The 20,601-nt window shown below is 44.8% G+C and overlaps 1 protein-coding gene across 4 annotated transcripts in view; it reads left to right on the top strand.

Annotated features, from left to right (window-relative positions):
* The window catches only part of LOC132835954 (C-type lectin domain family 10 member A-like), a 124,561-nt gene that overhangs the window by 21,708 nt on the left and 82,252 nt on the right, over positions 1–20,601 (top strand). For 3 of the 4 annotated variants that reach the window (XM_060855105.1, XM_060855106.1, XM_060855103.1), the window contains exons 3-5: positions 2,252–2,296; positions 11,391–11,507; positions 19,556–19,627. In XM_060855105.1, coding sequence (XP_060711088.1) covers positions 2,252–2,296; positions 11,391–11,507; positions 19,556–19,627 — 234 coding nt within the window. The remainder of the gene's footprint in view (positions 1–2,251; positions 2,297–11,390; positions 11,508–19,555; positions 19,628–20,601) is intronic. The other variant, XM_060855104.1, reaches the window with a different exon arrangement.

Genomic DNA, 20,601 nt, shown 5'->3' on the forward strand with positions numbered 1-20,601 from the left:
ATATGTACAGTTATATAAATGATGAAAAATAGTTGAGTCCTTGTAGCACTCCACTGGTCACAGGCCTCCAGTCTGAAAAACAACCCTCTACCACTACCCTCTGTCTTCTACCTTTGAGCCAGTTCTGAAGGGCTTTTGCCCGAAACGTCGATTTCGCTGCTCGTTGGATGCTGCCTGAACTTCTGTGCTCTTCCAGCACCACTGATCCAGAATCTGTATCCAAATGGCTAGTTCTCCCTGTAGGCTGTGAAATCCAACCTTGCTAATCAGTCTCCCATGGGGAACCTTGTCGAACGCCTTACTGAAGTCCATATAGATCACATCTACCGCTCTGCCCTCATCAATCCTCTTTGTTACTTCTTCAAAAAACTCAGTCAAGTTTGTGAGACATGATTTCCCACGCACAAAGCCATGTTGACTATCTCTAATCAGTCCTTGCCTTTCCAAATACATGTACATCCTGTCCCTCAGGATTCCCTCCAACAGCTTGCCCGCCACCGAGGTCAGGCTCACAGGTCTATAGTTCCCTGGCTTGTCCTTACTATCCTTCTTAAACAATGGCACCACGTTAGCCAACCTCCAGTCTTCTAGCACCTCACCTGTGACTATCATATCTGTTAAAAGTGGACTGACTCACTGACCATGAAACATAACATGATAGCATGTGACTCCAATCCCAAACTGACTTGCCTTACTGAAGAAGAGATCAAGCAAGCTGGTAAACTGCTGCAAACTCTGCCCCCAGTGCAATGGGATTGCATGGATTTAATGGATTGAATGTTCTGTTCTTAAACAGCTATGATTCTGTGGTTCCATGGCCTTTTATAGTTTCATGGTAAGATTTGAACCCATATCCCCAGAGCATTGACCTGGGCCTCTCAGAATCACCGAATTGTGATGATGTAGGAAGATACCAGTCGGCCCATCATGTGGAGGCTGACTATTGGAATGAGCATCATGACTCAGCATCATTCTCCAACCCTGAACCCAGAACCCTGCAAGTGGTCTATCCAAATAATCCAATGCCCTCTTTGAATGCCTCAATTGAACCTTCCTCTATCACATTTCCAGGCAGTGTATTGCATATCCAGACGACTCACGGGGTGAAAACGCTTTTTTCTCACCTCACATTTGCTTCTTATACAAAACACCTTAACACTGCACATTTATTTTCGAATCTTTTACGAGTGGGAACAGCTTCTCCCTCCCTACTCTTGTTTACTAGTGACACTGGAGGTGGCACAATGTTATAATTTGGGGCATTGAGGGTGACTCAGTGGCTAATGCCTTACAACGCCATGGACCTGGGTTCAATTCCCACCTCAGGCGACTGTCTGTGTGGAGTTTGCACATTCTCCCCGTGTCTGTGTGGGTTTCCTCCGGGTGCTCCAGTTTCCTCCCTCAGTCCAAGGATGTGTAGATTAGGTGGATTGGCCATGGGAAATGCAGGTTTACCAGGGATAGAGTAGTGGGGTCTGGGTGGGGTGCGCTTTGAAGGCTCGGTATGGACTTGATGGTGAGAATGGCCTATTTCCACACTATAGGGACTCTGTGACTCTAATTCCCCACCTGTTTCGGAAGCTCTGGGCTTGTAATATACAAGTGACAGTTACAAGTTTGCCAAATGTGTCTGAGCTCTGTCAAATCTCCCCCTCACCCGACCCCCTCCCTGTAAGAATAAATCAGAAAGAGTCTCCAGCCCAGTCTGAGTTAGATCATAGCAATAACAGTCTTTCTATTTTGGAATATATCATTCCTGGGCCAATGATTATTAGAATAATACCAACATGCGATGGTGATGAGAAAAGGCAGAAGAATGTGGTTAGGTCATGATGCTGATCTGGAGCACCATTGTAGACAGAACGGGCTAAATCGGCTCCTTCAGCTCTCCATCAGTTCGCTGTCAAATTCTGTTTTTGAATCAAAAATGTGGAAAAGTTCAGCAGGACCTCATTTCTGATGAAAAGTCATAGACCAAAGCATTAACTCAGTCTCTTCCTCCATAGATGCTGCCTGACTCTCTGGTCATTTCAATTTGTTTTTCCTCCTGTTCTTACTTCAGATTCCCAGCATCCGTCGGTGTTTGTTTCACCATTTTGATCACATTTCACTCGAAGGTTGCTCCTGTTGATTTAAAGTAGCCCATCAGTGACTCTGTGGGATGAGCGTGGAAGTGATGATCAATGAGTTTGTCTTCATCTCCATTCCTCAACTTCTCTCTTTCCTGTTTTTCCCCCCACCTTTCACACAGCTGACGATGCACAGCAGGAAGGAACGCAAGATGCATCGGCTGGAGGTAAATCCAAGGGATTTGTACTGGGCAGCAGTGGGAGGAGGGATGGTGCTGGACAGGAATAACATTGAATGGAAAAGTGAGAAGGGTGGGAATGAAGCTGGATAGGGACGGGACTGGGTGAGGTGAAGATGGGAAGAGTCGTAACAGGAAATGAAGAGTTAGGAGTGGGAGGAGCAAAGATGGGGAGAATGGGGGGGGGGGTGAAATGGGAAGTGGTCCAAAGATGGGAGAGACAAGAATAGGAGTGTGAGGGGCAGGGAAGGGGAGGATGGGAATGAGAGATGGAAGGATGGGAGAGGGAAGGATGGGGGAAAATGTGTTTGAAAAGAAAGTGGAAGGAATTGGAGAGGAAGGGACAGAAATGAGAGTGGGAAGGAGTTAACGGGAGAGTAGAGTGAGAAGGGTGGGGAAATAGGGAAGATGGGATTTGGAAAAGAAGTGGGGTGGAATTGGATAGTCAGGTATGGGAGAGAGCGATGGGAATAGGAGACTGAGCACAGGGAATGCAAGTGGGAAGGTCAGTGTGGGATGGATTGGAATGGAAAAAGAAGGGGAAGGTATGGGAGGGAGTGGAAGAGGTGGGAATGGTAGTGGAAGGTATTTTGGAAGAGGAATAGAGCAGATGAGAAAAGGAAAGGGTAGGAATAGGTATGGGGGGGGATGGGGTATTGAGGGGTCAGGAATTAGTGAGGGGGTAAAGGAGACAAGTGGGTTGGAAGTAAAAGAGGGGGCAATTGGCAATGGGGAGAGTACTGGAAGTGTGAGTAGGTCAGGGAGGAGATACGGAAATGAAGGGGCACAGAATAGGTTAAAGATGGCACTGGAATGGGGCATATAATTGAGAATGACTTAGCTTTGTTCTGACTGACGGCTCTGGAATTTTGGAGAACATTGTAAAATGGCTTCATTCAGGGCCCAAGGCAAGAGAGTAGCAATTGTAAAACTTAATCCTTAGAACGTGGAGCAAGGCTCAGTTGATGCTCCCCAGTTCCCCAATCATTACACTTCATCCAAGCACCTCCCAGTCCAATCCCTACAACCATTCTGGGTTACCAACTCCTTTGAATGACTCCCCTGCCTCTCTCCACACCCTGTTGCAGAGGCTTCTTGAGGGCTCGAATCTTAGAACACAGAACGTAGAACATGGAACAGTACAGCACAGAACAGGCCCTTCAGCCCACCATGTTGTGCTGACCACTGGTCCTCATGAATGCACCCTCAAATTTCTGTGACCATATGCATGTCCAGTAGTCTCTTAAATGTCCCCAATGACCTTGCTTCCACAACTGCTGCTGGCAACGCATTCCATGCTCTCACAACTCTCTGTGTAAAGAACCCGCCTCTGACATCCCCTCTATACTTTCCTCCAACCAGCTTAAAACTATGACCCCTCCTGTTAGCCATTTCTGCCCTGGGAAATAGTCTCTGGCTATCGACTCTATCTATGCCTCTCATTATCTTGTAAACCTCAATCAGGTCCCCTCTCCTCCTCCTTTTCTCCAATGAAAACAGTCCGAGCTCAGTCAACCTCTCTTCATAAGATAAGCCCTCCAGTCCAGGCAGCATCCTGGTAAACCTCCTCTGAACCCTCTCCAAAGCATCCACATCTTTCCTGTAATAGGGCGACCAGAACTGGACACAGTATTCCAAGTGCGGTCTAACCAAAGTTTTATAGAGCTGCAACAAGATCTCACGGCTCTTAAACTCAATCCCCCCGTTAATGAAAGCCAAAACACCAGATGCTTCCTTAACAACCCTGTCCACTTGGGTGGCAATTTTAAGGGATCTATGTACCTGCATCCCAAGATCCCTCTGTTCCTCCACACTGCCAAGAATCCTATCCTTAATCCTGTACTCAGCTTTCAAATTCGACCTTCCAAAATGCATCACCTCACATTTATCCAGGTTGAACTCCATCTGCCACTTCTCAGCCCATCTCTGCATCCTGTCAATGTCCCGCTGCAGCCTACAACAGCCCTCTATACTGTCAACAATCTTGAATTGTAAATTTAAGTTTGTCCTGGCTGGGCTGACCTACTGCCTGGGCGGACCCAGGAATTCTTCCCTCTGCCGGATTTAGGTTAAGGAGTAACATTCTGGGGAGCTCAGAAAGAGGCCAAGGTTGACGATCCCTCTCTAAAGCACTGGAGTGGTTAGGATTGTACTCATGAGAATTTTGAAAAATGAATGGAAGTCTCATAGAAACTTATAAACTTCTAACAGGATGAGGCAGAATAAGTGCAGGAAGGATGTTCCCAGTGACCAGAGAGTCCAGAACCAGAGAGGTTTAGTTTAAGGTTTTGGGAAGGCCTTTTAGGACTGAGATGAGCAGAAATTCCTTCACCCGGAGAGTGGTGAGCCTGTGGAATTCTCTATCACAAAAAACAGTTGAGCTCAAAACATTGAAAGTTTTCAGGAAGGAGAGAGATAATGTTCTTAGGGCTGAAGGGATGAAGAGCTCTAGGGGGAAAGCAGGAACAGGGGACTGAGTTGGATGATCAGCTGTGATCATTTTGGAAGATGGACCAGACTCAAAGGGCCAAATGGCCTTCTCCTGTTCCTGTTTTCTATGTTGGTCTGAGTCAAACTTGCTCAAAACAGGATCTTAGTGATTAATCCTTAATTCTAGGAGATTGCAGGATTGTCCTGGTGGATTGGCAGTTTCTTGGTGCCTGATATATCGCTGTAAAGGAGTAGGGAATGAAGCTCTGCTATGTGGAATGTGAGCTCATTCAACATCTTTTCCTCTATAAGGAAGCATAGAGTAAACCTAAATCAGGGTGGAGTCCAGGACTAAAATCTTCGTTCATCCTGAATGGCTGCCAAAATACTTTTTTTTCTCTCTTCTGTTTTGGCAAGGCATTCTGTTATGATGAGGTCATAGAGGTGCACAATAATAAACCTGGGAGAAGTTCCCTGGCGTCTGCAGCCCTTTCTTTCAGTGCTGAAGGATGTAATGTGATTGAGGCTTATAAGGGGTTACATTTCACACTAGGCCTCAACTTGAGAACGCTGTGTATGTGACTTAGAACACCAGCAAAGAGCAAAAGAGACCAATTCTCCTCTATATTTGTGTGAGGAACCAAACTGACACAAAAAAAGTGCAGAGAAAATGAATAATAGGAATATGAGTTGGAGAGATAGGTTTTAATAAATATGTAGACGAGCTTCTGAGGTATGCAATGAAGTGAGTGTCACCTTGGTAGCCATATCATTGAGACTCCGTTAGAAAGTTGGACTGAGAGCAGCAGAGGGCTGGGGGTTCTACTGCATATTCCTCTTGAATCCAAGTGGGTCAAAAATAGATTTGTGGTACGTTACCCTAACCCTTTCTTAACATTTACTCAGGAAAGGGGCAGTGAATGGAAAGGTGGGATTGATAAGGTAATGCAAAAGTAGATCTTCTTATTGAAGCAACAGAGCTAGCTGGGGTAAGAAAGGAGTATTTTTAAAAATGTATCCCCTTATGTTATGAGGATCACTGGCTGGGCCATCATTTGTTGCCCATTCCTGATTGCCCTGGAGAAGTTGAAGCACGGCAGTCCTTTGTGTGTAGGTATACCACAACCACACTAGGAAGGCAGCTCCAAGATTTGACCTCGTGACAGTAAAGGAACAGTACCCAGTCCTTTAGTTTGTCACTTCCTCAAAAACTCAATCACAACTTCCCCCTCACATTGCCATGCTGCCTATCGCTAATAAGTCCATATCTTTTCAAATTATACAATCCCTATAGTGTGGAAGCAGGCCATTCAGCCCATCAAGTCCACACTGACCCTCCAAAGAGCATCCCAATCTGACCCACACCATCCCTGTAACCCTGCAATTACCATGGCTAATCCACCGAGCCTGTAAATCTTTGGTGTGTGGGAGGAAACTGGAGCACCTGGAGGAAACTCACACAGACACAGGGAGAATGTGCAAACTTCACACAGAGAGTTACCTGAGGGTGGAATCGAACCTGGCTCCCTGCCGCTATGATGCAGCAGTGCTAACCACTGAGTCACCATGAGTAAATTCTGCCCCTAAGAATCTTCTCCAAAAGTTCCCTACAACTGACATAAGGATCACCAGTCTGTAATTTCCAGGATAACCTCTGTTGCCCTGAAACAAAGGAATAACATTGACTATTCTCCAGTCCTTTGGAACCTCTCTTATGACTAAAGAAGATACATGGATTTCATGCAAGGCCCCCTAATTTTCTCCCTCGCCTCCCTCCATATTTTAAGATAGATCCCATCAGCTCCTGATGGCTTGTCTACCTCAATGTTTTTCAAAACCTCTAATAACTCCCTTTTCATATTGATTTGCTTTAGAATCAACATACTTCTTTCTCGACTAGTGTTAGTGTTAGTGTGTGTGTGTGTGTGTGTGTGTTGGTGGATGAGAGTACGTTGTCCGTGTGTTGATGTAGGTGGGTTTGACTGTGAGCAGTTGTGTATTGATGTGAGTCGGTGATTGTGAGCGGGTGTGTCTGTTGTGTGTGTTGATTTGCATGAGTCGATGTGATTGTAAGTGGATGGTCTATAGATTAGATTACTTACAGTGTGGAAACAGGCCCTTCGGCCCAACAAGTCCACACCGACCCGCCGAAGCGCAACCCACCCATACCCCTACATTTACCCCTTACCTAACACTACGGGCAATTTAGCATGGCCAATTCACCTGACCTGCACATCTTTGGACTGTGGGAGGAAACCGGAGCTCCCGGAGAAAACCCACGCAGACACGGGGAGAATGTGCAAACTCCACACAGTCTGTCGCCTGAGTCGGGAATTGAACCTGGGTCTTAGGTGCTGTGAGGCAGCAGTGCTAACCACTGTGCCACCGTGCCGCCCACAACGACCACCGTGCCGCCCACTTGTGAGTGTGGGTGGAAATGACTGGGTGTTTGTTGGTGTCAGTCTGCATTGGTGTGTGTGTGTGAGTGTGGGTATGAGTTGGTGTGGTTGGATGGGGGTGTCTGAGTGGGTTGGTGAAATCTCTTACTATTTTACATATCACAAATAAGCATGCAGAATAGGAGCAAGAATGGACCATTCAACCCCTCAAATCTGCTCTGCCATTTAATCAGGTCATAACTGTCATTGAACCTACAGCACAGAAAAAAGACTCTTCAGCCCATTGAGTCTGTGCCAGTCAATAACAACCACCTCATCCCAATTTTCAGCATTTGGCCCATTCCCGCTTTAATGCCCTGGCCTTGCAAGTGCACAGCTAAATACTATTGATATGGTATAAGGGTTTCTGCCTCGACCACCCTCACAGGCAGTGAACCATTCTTATCTAACCCTTGATATCCCTTCATTCCCCTGCCTCACAAGGATAACTAACTCTCCCTTAAAAATATTCAATGACCCCACTTCCATTGGCTCCACGGTCACACACCCCTCTGAGAGAAAAGAAGGGCCATCATCTCTGTTCCAAAAGGGTGACCGTTCACTTTAAAACAGTGCCCCAAGTTCTGGACTGACCCACATGAGGAAACAATCGTTCTATGTCCACCTTGTTAAGACCATTCAGGATCTTATATATTTCAATCAAGTCACCCCTTGTCCTTCAAAACTCCAGTGAAAAGAATCTCAGACTGTCCAACCGTTAATGGGCGGCACGGTGGCACAGTGGTTAGCACTGCTGCCTCACAGCGCCTGTAGACCCGGGTTCAATTCCCGACTCAGGCGACTGACTGTGTGGAGTTTGCACGTTCTCCCCGTGTCTGCGTGGGTTTCCTCCGGGTGCTCCGGTTTCCTCCCACAGTCCAAAGATGTGCGGGTCAGGTGAATTGGCCAAGCTAAATTGCCCGTAGTGTTAGGTAAGGGATAAATGTGGGGGTATGGGTGGGTTGCGCTTCGGCGGGTCGGTGTGGACTTGTTGGGCCGAAGGGCCTGTTTCCATACTGTAAGTCTAATCTAATCTAATCTAATCTTACTCATAAAACAATCTACTCGTTCTAGGCGTCCAGTCATACTCATGCTATCTCCTTGGTGATATCATTCAAAAAATACAGTGTCGCTTTCAGTGTGCTCTAATAATATTTGGCTCTATCTCAGCCTGACCTTCACACCTCTTAATCCCCCCGCTCCCTCCAACCAAGGGGAGGCCATCGGTTAAAGCAAAGCTCTGTGGTTAGCAATGAACTGGAAGAGTGAAACAGGAGGTGATGAAGTGGGTGAAGGCAGCTGCTGCTTACTGAAGGAGCCCCTTTCTTGTAGGTTTGCCGTGACTCGGAGATTGTGCATGTTGGTTAAATTAGTAGCTGACGTTGAACCGGGAGGAGGCAGTGGAATTACAAGCAGAGTCTCTGAAATGGCAGTGAAGTGGGTAAAAAAAAGCAGGACAAGCTAATCAAATACAGATGGAATACACCACACATCAGACAGCCAAATTGCCAACATGTGAATTCAGGAGTAGAGCAAAAATTGAGAAGCTGAAAGAGAACTTGGAAGAGAGTTCCACATACTTATAACCCTCTGAGAGAAAGACAATCCTCCTTGTCGCTGTCTTAAATGGAGAACCCCTTCTTTTTAAATTGTGCCCCACCTTCCCAGATTCTGCCAAGAAGGGAATCATCTTCACTGCACCCACGTTGTGCAAATCATACATGTTTCAATGAAATCACCTCACATTCTTCTGAGCTCCAATCAGAATAGGCCTAACCTGCTCAACCTGTCTTCATAAGATGAACCCATCGTCCCAGGAATCAGTCGAGTGAATCTTCTAGATTAGAGTGGCGCTGGAAAAGCACAGGACATCAGGCAGCATCTGAAGAGCTGGAAAATCGACGTTTCGGGCAAAAGCCCTTCGTTGATTTTCCTGCTCCTTGGATGCTGCCTGAACTGCTGTGCTTTTCCAGCGCCACTCTAACCTAGACTCTGATTTTCAGCATCTGCAGTCCTCATTTTTGCCAAGCGAATCTTCTTCAACCGTTTAATGAAAGTGCATCCCTATTAAAGTAAAGACACCAAAACTGCACACAGTATTTTAGGTATGGCTGCATGTTGTGCAGCTGCAGCAAGACCTTCCTCCTGTTAGACCCCATTCCCCCTTGTGTTAAAGGCAAACATTGCATTGGTGTTACCAGCCACATGCTGCCTGCACATACTGACTCTCTGCGATTCATGTACAACCGCTATGAATTGTATGCTGCCTTTGTATTCTTCCGGACTCAGTCTGCAGCCTTACAGTTTCCCACAGTAAACTCCACTTGTCAATATTTGTGGCCCACCTATTGGTATCCCTTTATGCCCTCCTCACAATGTTCTCTCCTACCCGTCTCTACAGCACCAACAAATTGTGTCTTGAATAAATGTAAGGACCTAACTGTCACTACCCTCTGTTCGAGAATTGCATATTTTAATTGCTCACTGGCCACAGAGGAACTGCCAGAGGACCGAAGACTGGCTAATGTGGGTCCACTTCTTAAGAAGGATAGTAGAGATGAACCAGGAAATTACTGACTGGTAAGTCTCATGTTAGTAGTAGGAAAACTGTTGGAGAAAAGGAGGCAATTAATACTCACTTGGAAACGCGTGTGTTAATTAGGAATGACCAGAATGGCTTTGTCAGAGGGAGATCATGCCCAACAAATTTGTTAGAATTTTTTGAAAATACGATCAAGTGTGCAGATGAGAGAAGTTCCGTTGATGTAATTAATTTGGATTTTTAGCAAAGCTGTTGACAAGATCCAACAAGGGGGACTGATAGAGAAGGTTATATCTCATGTAATTGAGGGAAGGTTGGTGAGATGGATCAGAAACTGGCTTAGTAATAGGATACAAAGGGAGTGGTGGAAGGCTGTTCCAACAACTGGAGGCCGGTGTCCAATGGTGTAACACAAGGTTCAGTAGTGCAACCGTTATTGTTTGGTTTGTATATAAATGTGGGAGAATGTTAAGCAAATTTGCATATGACACCAAGATTATAGATGGCTAATAGTAAAGAAGATGGTTCTGGGTTATCGGAAGATATAGATAGTTTGGTCAGATGGGCAGACCAATAGTAGATGGCATTTAATTCTGATAAGCACAAAGTGATGCACTTTGGAAGTAGATACAAGGTAAGGGAGTATTTAATGAATGGCAGAATACTTAAAGAAACAGAAGAATTTATAGATCCCTAAAGTCAGCAGAGCATGTGAAAAAGATAGTTAAGCAGGCATATGGGACACTTGCTTTCATCAGTTGTGGCATCGGGTATAAGAGCAAGGAGGTAATGCTGGAGTTACCTGGAGCATGAATCAGGGCACTGCTGGAGTACTGTGTGCAGTTCTGGTCACCTCACTATAGGAAGGATGTCAAAGCACTAGAGGGATACAGAGGAAGTTCACCAGGATGTTGCCTTGTTTCGAGAAATTGAGCTGTAGGAAGAGACTAGATAGGCTTGGATTGATTCCCTCATGACTGGAGAAAACTGAGGGGACATAATTGAGATGTACCAGATTATGAGGGGTATGGATGGGGGAATAGAGAGCTGCTGTTCCCTTTGGTTGAGAGCATAGTAAGGGCAGAAGATTCAAAGAGAGTTTGGAAAAAAATGTCAATGCATTGCCTGGGAAGATAGTAGAGACTGGAAACCTTTCAAACTTTTAAAAAGGTGTTTGGATGAGCACTTCAAATATCATAACATTCTAGGATATGGGAGAAGTGGAGGAAATTGGGATAACGCGCCATTAATGGCAGTTATATCGGGGCTGATACAATGGCCCAAAGGGCCATTTCTGTGCTCTATGAATCTAAAGGTCCTCTGAGGGCAATCATAGAAGAGAAATCTCTCATTTTCAAGATTCTAGGATACAAGCCATCAGCTCTGGAGATTTTCCAAGTAGGTCTTGTAATCTTCCATGTATTAGTTCTCTAGTAATTATTTCATCTCCTTCCCCCATTGAGTCTGCCAACTTTCAATTATTCCTGAGGTACTTCCAGTGTCTTCTACTGTGCAGCAGTTGTAAAATCCATATTCAAAACCCGTTTCCTATTACTCATTCCCCAAAATCATCCTCTAGGAGTGAATGCTTCAAATATTTACAAACAGGCAATCTGTTCCTTTTCAGCAAATAAGTCACAATATGTTTTCTCACTTCTGCGTTTCCTTTTAGGACTTGCCAAAGGGACAGCAGGAGCACCGCAAGGCAATTTCTCAAAAATTATTGCCTACATTCTCCTGGGACTCTTTGTTCTGCTGATCATAATATTTGTCGTTGGACTTCTGAAATGTAAGTTTCTGAACATGTGTGACATCTGGACAATTTGGGGGAGCCTCAGCAAAGGCGTGCAAACCTAGATAGAGTATCACAAAACTGTCGAGAAGGAATTGACCGGGGAATGAGTTGCACAGCCTGAGGTGGGAGAGTCACTGTGAGAGTTAGTGGTATGATATGAGGCTGTGGAGAGAGAGATTAAAAGTTCTAGACACAATTTTCTCAATCCTTCTACATTATGATACAATTTTCCAAATGTGTTATAGATCTCTATGACTAAACAAAAGTTGTCATTAGTATAGCATTCATTTTATGTTGGGAAACAACACCAATGCAAGCTATTATGATCTCCGTAGAGACCAACAGATTTGTTTACCAGATTTCTGAATTCCCAGTGACTGAGTGAAAGGATCAGGATTTCACATTTTGAGACATTTATAGTAACAAATAAACTAAAAAACAATGTCAATCATTTGTTGGTCATCTTATATTCTATAGAACATTCTTTAGTTGGCTTTTAGCAGGACCGAAGCTCTTCCTAACATTTATACTTCACTCTGTCCCTTAAATAAACATTTCATTCTCCCAGCACCAAACCAAAACTATTTTACACACCTCATGTCCCGTTTCTTTCTTCCTTTCTGAGCCAGGTAAATGTTAATCCTGGAATTAACTTCCATTGTGAGTGTTACAGTGAAAATTCCTTTGTTAGCTAAAGCTCGGGAAATCTTTGAGCCTCCTTTAAATCCTCATGAACTCAGTCTCTTCAATCTAAGGAAAAAGTGAGGACTGCAGATGCTGGAGATTAGAGCTGAAAATCTGTTGCTGGAAAAGTGCAACAGGTCAGGCAGCATCCAAGGAGTAGGAGAGTCGATGTTTCGGAAGAAGTGCTCATGCCCGAAACGTCGATTCTCCTGCTCCTTGAATGCTGCCTGACCTGCTGCGCTTTTCCAGCATCACATTTTCAGCTCTTCAATCTAAGCCTGAGCTCCTAGCCATAGCCTGAGCACTGCTTTAGGTACAGGAAAAGCTGCCTCTATTTCTTCCCTTTCTCTCTCAGACGTCTGCATTTGTATCTATAGATTTCAGGGATATTGTAGAAAAAACTGGAATCCAATACCACAATTGCTTTCTGTAAACCATTCAACTCTGAATGGTCAGCCCCATGGCAATGTCAATCACGTGGACTTGTATCCAGGTAGGAATGTACATAAGCTAGCCTCTGGCTTCCTCCAAGTCTGTTCTTTCTTGTAATTACACAGACACCTCAAATAATTATTTATAAACTCTGACCTTATTTGCACCCCCATCAGTTTTGGAAATGAACAAAATGCCCACAGTGGGTATGACTGCTCTCCCCATTGTCATTGGGTGTGAACATCTAGCACATTGTTGCCAGTAAGACAACCTGGGTCCATATTAATATTCAACAGCTATGTCATCCAGGCTTATTTGGTGGACAGATATGTGATCGTCTTTATTCTTGTATGAGTAATCAAATTAAAAGCAGGAGAAGGCCATTCGGCTCTTTGAGTCTGCTCCGTCATACAATATGATCGTGGCCACAACTTCATTTTACCACTCACCCTTTGACCTTTGACTCTCTTGAAGGTTGAGGATCAATCTTCCTCTGCCTTAAAAATACTCGATGACACTGCCTCCTCGGCTCTCTAAGGAAGAGAATTCAAAAGATTCACAATTCTCAAAGGGAAAATAAATCCTCATCTGCGGAAGACGTTTTGTTTTTACATGGTGGCCCCTAGTCCCACAAGAGAAAAGTATCCTTTCAGCATTCATCCGATCCAGTCACCTCAGAATCCTGCAGGTTTCAACAAGATCATTTCTTATTCTTCTAAACTCGAGGAGGTACATATAACCACCACTGATTGTCATAAAAATGCATTTGGTTCGCTAACAGACTTGAAGGAAGGAAATCTGCCATCCTTACTCAGTCTTGCCTACATATGACTCCATGAATGAACTGAAAGATGTTTTATCTGGTAAATGTTTGCCCACTCACTTAGCTTCTAATCTCTTAGTAGATTCTTTCTGTCCTCTTCACAGCTTACTTCCCCATTTATCTTTGATGTCATCGTCAAATTTAGCAATTATGTATTCAGTCACTAAATAAAATTTGGGAAGTCACATTTCAGCTGGACAGGACATTGGTTAGGCCACTTTTGGAATATTGCATGTAATTCCGGTCTCCTTCCTATCGGAAGGATGTTATGAAACTTGAAACAGTTCAGAAAAGATTTATAAGAATGTTGCCAGGGTTGGGAGAGACTGAATAGACTGAGAGGTGTTTTCCCTGGAGCGTCAGAGACTGAGGGGTGACCTTATAGAGGTTTATAAAATCATGAGGATCATGGATAGACTAAATAGACAAGGTTATTTTCCCTGGATTGAGGTAGTCTGGAACTAGAGGGCACAGGTTTAGGGTGAGTGGGGAGAGTTGTAAAAGGGACCTAAGGGGCAATTTTTTCACACAAAGGATGGTGCATGCATGAAATGAGCTGCCAGAGGAAGTGGTGGAGGCTGGTACAATTATAACATTTTAAAGGCATCTGGATGGGTGTATGAATAGGAAGGGTCAAGTGCTGGCAAATGAGACGAGAGTAATTTAGGATATCTGGTCAGTATGGAAGAGTTGGACCGAAGGGTCTGTTTCTGTGTTGTACAGCTAGAACAATACAGCACAGAACAGGCCCTTCGGCCCACGATGTTGTGCCGAACATCTATCCTAGATTAAGCACCCATCCATGTACCTATCCAATTGCCGCTTAAAGGTCGCCAATGATTCTGACTCTACCACTCCCACGGGCAGCGCATTCCATGCCCCCACCACTCTCTGGGTAAAGAACCCCAACCTGACATCTCCCCTATACATAGAACATAGAACATAGAAGGATACAGCGCAGTACAGGCCCTTCGGCCCTCGATGTTGCGCCGACCGAATCCTACCTAACCTATACTAGCCCAATAACTTCCAAATGCCTATCCAATGCCCGCTTAAATACCTTCCACCCTTCACCTTAAATTTATGTCCCCTTGTAATACTCTGTTGTACCCGGGGAAAAGTTTCTGACTGTCTACTCTATCTATTCCTCTGATCATCTTATAAACCTCTATCAAGTCACCCCTCATCCTTCGCCGTTCCAACGAGAAAAGGCCGAGAACTCTCAACCTATCCTTGTACGACCTATTCTCCATTCCAGGCAACATCCTGGTAAATCTTCTCTGCACCCTCTCCAAAGCTTCCACATCTTTCCTAAAGTGAGGCGACCAGAACTGCACACAGTACTCCAAATGTGGCCTAACCAAAGTCCTGTACAGCTGCAACATCACCTCACGACTCTTGAATTCAATCCCTCTGCTAATGAACGCTAATACACCATAGGCCTTCTTACAAGCTCTATCCACCTGAGTGGCAACTTTCAAAGATCTATGTACATAGACCCCAAGATCCCTCTGTTCCTCCACCTGACTAAGAACCCTACCGTTAACCCTGTATTCCGCATTCTTATTTGTTCTTCCAAAATGGACAACCTCACACTTGGCAGGGTTGAACTCCATCTGCCACTCCTCAGCCCAGCTCTGCATCATATCTAAGTCCCTTTGCAGCCGACAACAGCCCTCCTCACTATCCACAACTCCACCAATCTTCGTATCATCTGCAAATTTACTGACCTACCCTTCGACTCCCTCATCCAAGTCATTAATAAAAATTACAAACAGCAGAGGACCCAGAACTGATCCCTGCGGACCTCCACTTGTAACTGGGCTCCAGGCTGAATATTTACCATCTACCACCACTCTCTGACTTCGACCGGTTAGCCAGTTTTCTATCCAATTGGCCAAATTTCCCTCTATCTCATGCCTCCTGACTTTCCGCATAAGCCTACCATGGGGAACCTTATCAAATGCCTTACTAAAATCCATGTACACCACATCCACTGATCTACCCTCATCCACATGCTTGGTCACCTCCTCAAAGAATTCAATAAGACTTGTAAGGCAAGACCTGCCCTTCACAAATCCATGCTGGCTGTCCCTAATCAAGCTGTGTCTTTTCAGATACTCATAAATCCTATCCCTCAGTACCCTTCCCATTACTTTACCTACCACAGAAGTAAGACTAACTGGCCTGTAATTCCCGGGGTTATCCCTATTTCCTTTTTTGAACAGGGGCACAACATTCGCTACTCTCCAGCCCCCTGGTACCACCCCCGTTGACAGTGAAGACGAAAAGATCATTGCCAACGGTACTGCAATTTCCTCTCTTGCTTCCCACATAATCCTAGGATATATCCCGTCAGGCCCGGGGGACTTGTCTATCCTCAAGTTGTTCAAAATGTCCAACACATCTTCCTTCCTAACAAGTATCTCTTCTAGCTTACCAGTCCGTTTCACACTCTCCTCTTCAACAATACGGTCCCTCTCATTCGTAAATACTGAAGAAAAGTACTCATTCAAGACCTCTCCTATCTCTTCCGACTCAATACACAATCTCCCACTACTGTCCTTGATCGGACCTACCCTCGTTCTCGTCATTCTCATGTTTCTCACATACGCATAAAATGCCTTGGGGTTATCCTTGATCCTATCCGCCAAGGATTTTTCATGCCCTCTCTTAGCTCTCCTAATCCCTTTCTTCAGGTCCCTTCTGGCTATCCTGTATCCCTCCACTGCTCTGTCTGAACCCTGTTTCCTCAACCTTATGTAAGCCTCCTTTTTCCTCTTTACTAGACATTCAACCTCCCTCGTCAACCAAAGTTCCCTCACACGACCATTTCTTTCCTGCCTGATAGGTACATACATATCAAGGACGCGTCATATCTGTTCCTTGAAAAAGTTCCACATTTCCACCACATCCTTCCCTGACAGCCTATGCTCCCAACTTATGCTCCTCAAATCCTGTCTTACAGCATCGTAATTTCCCTTCCCCCAATTGTAAAATCTACCCTGTTGTGCGCACCTATCTCTCTCCATAACCAAGGTGAAAGTCACAGAATTGTGGTCACCATCACCAAAATGCTCACCCACTAACAAGCCCATCACTTGTCCTGGTTCATTACCGAGTACCAAATCCAATATGGCCTCCCCTCTGGTTGAACAATCTACATACTGAGTTAGAAAAGCTTCCTGGACACACTGCACAAACACCGCCCCATCCAATCTACTTGATCTAAAGAGCTTCCAATCAATATTTGGGAAGTTGAAGTCGCCCATGACTACTACCCTGTGGCTTCTGCACCTTTCCAAAATCTGTTTCCCAATCTGTTTCTCCACATCTCTGCTGCTATTGGGGGGCCTATAGTAAACACCCAACAAGGTGACTGCACCTTTCCTATTTCTGACTTCAGCCCATATTACCTCCAAAGGCAGATCCTCCTCGAACTGCCTTTCTGCAGCCGTTATACCATTTCTAATTAGCAATGCCACCCCCCCTCCTTTTTTTTACCACCCTCCCTAATCTTACTGAAACATCTGTAACCAGGAACCTCCAATAACCATTCCTGTCCCTCATCTATCCACGTTTCCGTGATGGCCACAACATCGTAGTCCCAGGTACCGATCCACGCCTTAAGTTCACCCACCTTATTTCTGACACTCCTTGCGTTGAAGTATACGCACTTGAGCCCATCTCTGTGTCCACAAGTATTCCCTGTCAGTGCTACCTTCTCCACAGCCTCCCTACATTCTTGGACATCCTGACACACAGCTAGCTTACTTGCTGGACTACAAGTCCGGATCCCATCCCCCTGCCAAATTAGTTTAAACCCCCCCGAAGAGTGCTAGCAAACCTACCCCCCTTTATGACTCCATAAAGAGAGTGTCTCAACCAAAATAATTTTTAAAATCTCTAAGTGTATTTCTAACAAGATCGGTTAGTCTCATGCCCACAGTGAAAACTTATTTGGTCAACTTCCTAATTCTGGAAGCTTCCTTCGCTTGTACCGAATCTCTTTCTGTCAGTTATTGAGGCAGAAGATCCAGCTACACAGGTGAAGAACTGGAAATTTGGGGTGAGGGTGAAGAGTGTGAGATTGTTTATATTGAAGAGGAAAAGTTTCAGTTTCAGAAGTTTCAGAGGAGAGTTTATGCAACTATTCCACATGCCTTCATGGACTGAGTTTCAACAAACTGATGCTGAAATCCTGAGGATGAAATGACAAGAATTTGTTAAACTGTATACGTTTTATAACCGGGGCTTGTATTACCTTCAACATTGAAGATCAGCAGTGCTATAGCAGCACCTGCTCAGCGATAACTAGTTCATTTACCTCATTCCGGCCTTGGTTCAAACTAAATTCCAAAGCTGAAGGAAGAGTGATAGCCCTTGACATCAAAGTATTTGACCAAGTGTGGTATCAAGGAGCCAGGTTAAAGCTGGAATAAGTGAGTTTCAGGAGGTAAACTCTCTGCTGGTTTGGGTCATACCTGACACATTGCCATTTGGTTGTGGTTGTTCGAAGTCAGTCATATCAGCTGCAGTGCATCCCTGCAGGAGGTCCTCAAAACAGTGTCTTAGGTCCAACTATCTTCATCAATGACCTTCTCTCTATCATAAAGTCAGGAGTGGGAATGTTTGCTGATTGTACAGTGTTCAGAGCCATTTTCAACTCATCAGATACAGAACCAGTCCATTTTCAAATGCAGCAAGGTCTGGACACTATCCAGCCTCGAGGTGAAAGATTGCAATAATATGAGTGCTGTAACCAGGGCAGGCAATGATTACCTCCAACATGGGAGGATCTAACCATCACCACTTAACAATCAATGGCATATCCATCACTGTATCATGCATTATCAACATCCTGAGTTTTACCATTGATCAGAAACTGAACTAGACTCGTCATATGAATAAGTGGCCACAGGAGCAGGTCAGACACTAGGAATATGCAGATAGCAACTAATTCCCTGACTACTGAAAGCCTTTCTGTCACCTACAAGGAGAAAGCGAGGGCTGCAGATGCTAGAGATCAGAGTGAAGAATGTGGTGCTGGAACAGCACAGCAGGTCAGGCAGCATCCGAGGCGTAGGAGGGCTTATCCCCGAAACATCAATTCCCCTACTCCTCAGATGCTGCCTGGCCTGTTATACTTTTCCAGCACCACATTCTGGACATCATCAACAAGGTGCAAGCAAGAAATGTGATGGAATATTTCCCTCTTGCCTGCTTGGGTGCAACTCCAGTTACATTTAAGAAGATTGATGCCATACCCGACAAAGCAGCCCAATTGTTTGTCACTCCCTCCACCACCAAAACACAACAACAGCAGTGTATACTGTCTACAAGATGCACTGCAGAAATTCACCAAAGATCATCAGACAGCACCTTCCAAACCCAAAATTACTTGCATCTAGAAGGACAAGGGCAGCAAATAGATGGCAGCTCCTTGATATGCAGTTTCCCCTCAAAGCCACTCATCATCTTGATTTGGAAATATATCGTCTTCACTGTCACTGGGTGAGAATCCTCCTTCAGGGCACTGTGGGTTTACCTGCAGCACATAGACTGTAACAGTTCAGCAGGCAGCTCACTGCCACCTTTTCAAGGGCAAGTGGGGACCAGCAAAAGATGCTGGTCCAGCCAGTGATACTCATCTCCCATGAACAAATGAAACAGATACCAAATTGAGGAGTTTAAGATGATGAAAAGAGTTGATAGGGCCAATAGAGTGAAACTATTTCCTCTGGTACAAACGGTGCCAAACAATGGAACATAATCTTAAAACTAGAGCCAAAGGGCTGTCTTTGGAAAGCACTTCTTCTTGAATCACTCCCAAACCAACCCTCCAGTGAGAGCACAAATGTGAGGCTGATCAATTTTTATTCAACATGACTGTTAAGGGATATGGAGCAATAGCAGGTAGATGGAAGGTAAGCATTTAGATTAGTCATTGCAGTACAGGGTGGAGACTGAATTGTGATAACAGCCTGAAAACTACCTTTAAAAACATCCAGCAACATTAGCTCTAGTCACACAGGCAGGGAGATTATTCTTTTCCTTGTCAAGATTGGACCGTTGACACTGATAATTATGGTCTCCTTTCCAGTTAAACAGATATCCAATGAAATTAAAGATTTGAGGAATGATGTGACAGCCCAACTTGCCAACATGAAGCAAGGTAAGTGCTTGTCAACATACCTGTATCCGAAATGGAACAAACAGCTGCATCTATGGGCCCCTCCTTGTTGCCTGGCAGTATTGGGGAATTCAGACTGACCCTGATGTCCCAATGAGTGATCACAATGTGTGTTAAATGGTATGTTGGCTTTCATTGCAAAAGAATTGGAGTTCAGAAGTCAGGATATCTTACTGCATTTACACAAGGCCTTGCTGAGACCACACCTGGAGTATCACATATAGTGTGGACTCCTTAACTATGACAATATATTTAGTGAGTGTAGCAGAGGTTCTCTAGGCTGATGCTGGGGTGCCAGGCCTGTTTTATGAGGGAAGATTGGTACAACTAGGCTTGAATTCACTCATGTCTGAATTGAATTTATTGTCATGTGTACCAAGGCACAGTGGAAAGTTCTGTCTTGTGAGCAATACAGGCAGATCACAGAATGAAATGGCATAAATAGTAAATGATAGGTAAACAGCAGCAAAAACAAACACACAGGGGCAGGCCAATGTTAAGAGTTTGTGAGTCCATTCAGTATTCTAACAACAGTCGGGTAGAAACTGTTTTGAAACCATCTGGTGCGTGTGTTCAGGCTTCTGTACCTTCTCCCCGATGGTAGAGGTTGTAGAAAAACATTGCCAGGGTGGGATGGAGCTTTGAGAATGCTGGCTGCCTTCCCTTGACAGTGGGCCTGGTAGATGGACTGTATAGATGGGAGGTTGCCCTGTGTGATTGTCCGGGCTGAGTTCACCACTCTCTGTAACTGTCTCCGATCTTGAATGGTATAGTTACCATACCAGGTAGTGATACATCCAGACAGAATGCTCTCCATGGTGCACCTTTAAAGGTTGGCAAGGGTATTCGCCATCATGCCAAATTTTCTCAGCTGCCTGAGGAAGAAGAGACGTTGTTGGGCCTTTGTAACCAGTGCATCCACATGAAGAATCCAAGAAAGCTGGTTGTTGATGACC

Source organism: Hemiscyllium ocellatum, chromosome 45 (assembly GCF_020745735.1).
Source record: "Hemiscyllium ocellatum isolate sHemOce1 chromosome 45, sHemOce1.pat.X.cur, whole genome shotgun sequence".
Classification (NCBI taxonomy): domain Eukaryota; kingdom Metazoa; phylum Chordata; class Chondrichthyes; order Orectolobiformes; family Hemiscylliidae; genus Hemiscyllium; species Hemiscyllium ocellatum.